The following is a 1,629-nucleotide window of genomic DNA, read 5'->3' on the forward strand; positions in this document are numbered from 1 at the left end:
GCCTCCGGCCCGCCTCGGCACCACAGTGGGGTCGAGGAGACGCAGTTTGGTAACGTAATGTGGCTTTGCACGTCGAGCGTAGACACGACCACACCGCAGAGCAAAACAAAACACTCTAGAGCTTCTAGAATACGGTATCGAATGCTGCTCGTCCAATAATAGTTTATGAAGAAAATACAAACAAGGGGAAAGGTATATTAAAACCCATTAAGGAGGGTGTGATTCCGCCACATTTCCCAAGACCTACGACAGAGCTGGTCGCAACACTTCGTGTACAATGCAAAAATGCACTTGTTTTAATTTTATACCGCTCGTTCTCGTTGACCGTCACAAAGCGAAGGGTGGGAGGGGTGCTTGTGCAGGTGGTACTTGTCTAGCCATCAGTAGAGACGAGCGTCATTCTGAATCCACGTTACACTAGTCGTCACATCAATCCTTCGCTCTGCCACTGAGTAAATTGAGTGGTCACAGCGAGCGAGAGCACTTCAATTTTCTTACTAATTGCAAAAGTAGACCCCCACCAGAGCACTTTGTTGTACGATGAAATAAAAGAAATATTCTTGTGGGGCAAGATAGAGGACTGGAAATTTTTTGGGTGGCGCGGATGAATGTTTTCTCAGGTTGCAAGAAGGTATTCCAGACATTTCCGCCCGCCTCAATTTCGCTCACAGCGGGGGGGCGCTTGCGCGCCGCTCCGCCGCTCGCCCCTCCTTCGCTCGGCTCCGCCCGGCTCCCTGACCCCGAGGCATGCGAAGAACTTCATCATAAGCCGTGGCGCACCTCGTCGACCTCGACCCACTATAGAGAGCACCCCGCAGGGCCGCGTCGGGAGCGAGCAGGCGGCCGCAGCCGGAGAGCAAGTATCGTTATCCTCTAATTTGCGCGCAAGAGCAGGGCGCGGCCGGGTATCGGTATCGAAAAGAAAATACTCTTGGCTCTGCTCTTCGCCCCCACCTCGCCCCGCCCGCCCCAGCCCGCGTGGCCTCGGCCCTGGGCCTCAGCGAGCTCTCACGCCCCCGTCGACTGTGCCATTTTAACAAAGTCGCCGTCTCTCTTGTTACAGAGGGTGCTGATGCTGTAGCTCGCCATGACCGCTAGGATGCTGGCCGTCTTCGACGTGATGGGCGACATATCGCCCGTCTCGGCGCCCACCTCGCCCACGACGGCCGAACCGCCCAATGGCGCGCCGGCCCGGAAGAACAGTGGGCTCAACAACGGCCACACCAACGGCAACGCCAATGGCCATGTCAACGGTCATGCCAACGGCCACGTCAACGGAAACGCCAACGGCCACGTCAACGGAAACGTCAACGGTCACGTTAACGGTCACGCTAACGGTCACGCCAATGGTCACGCCAACGGGACGACGAGCCCGACGAAAGTCAACGGGGTGGTGACTCCGGCGAAAGTCAACGGTACCCCGGTCAAGAAGGGGAGCCTCACCGACAACCCCATCGCGCTCAACAACTACCACAACAACCAACTCAACCACCTCAACAACAACAACAATAACAACAACAACAACATCATTGCCTCCCCGCTCAAGCCCAAGTCGCACATGCTGACCAAGCAGCAGACACAGTCCGTGTTCCCCAGGAGGGCAGCGGCCAACCTCCAATTCACTGACAT

At 56.4% G+C, this 1,629-nt stretch overlaps 1 protein-coding gene across 1 annotated transcript; it reads left to right on the forward strand.

Moving 5' to 3' along the window:
* Positions 1-1,033: 1,033 nt before the first annotated feature.
* LOC127751619 (putative uncharacterized protein DDB_G0286901) lies at positions 1,034-1,629 on the forward strand (the record flags this gene model as incomplete). The annotated part of the gene is given in 1 exon segment (XM_052275412.1): positions 1,034-1,629. A coding segment is annotated over 1 exon segment (542 nt), but the record flags the coding sequence as incomplete, so codon positions are not given.

Source organism: Frankliniella occidentalis, unplaced genomic scaffold, assembly GCF_000697945.3.
Source record: "Frankliniella occidentalis isolate FOCC.00 unplaced genomic scaffold, Focc_3.1 Scaffold613, whole genome shotgun sequence".
NCBI classification, from domain to species: domain Eukaryota; kingdom Metazoa; phylum Arthropoda; class Insecta; order Thysanoptera; family Thripidae; genus Frankliniella; species Frankliniella occidentalis.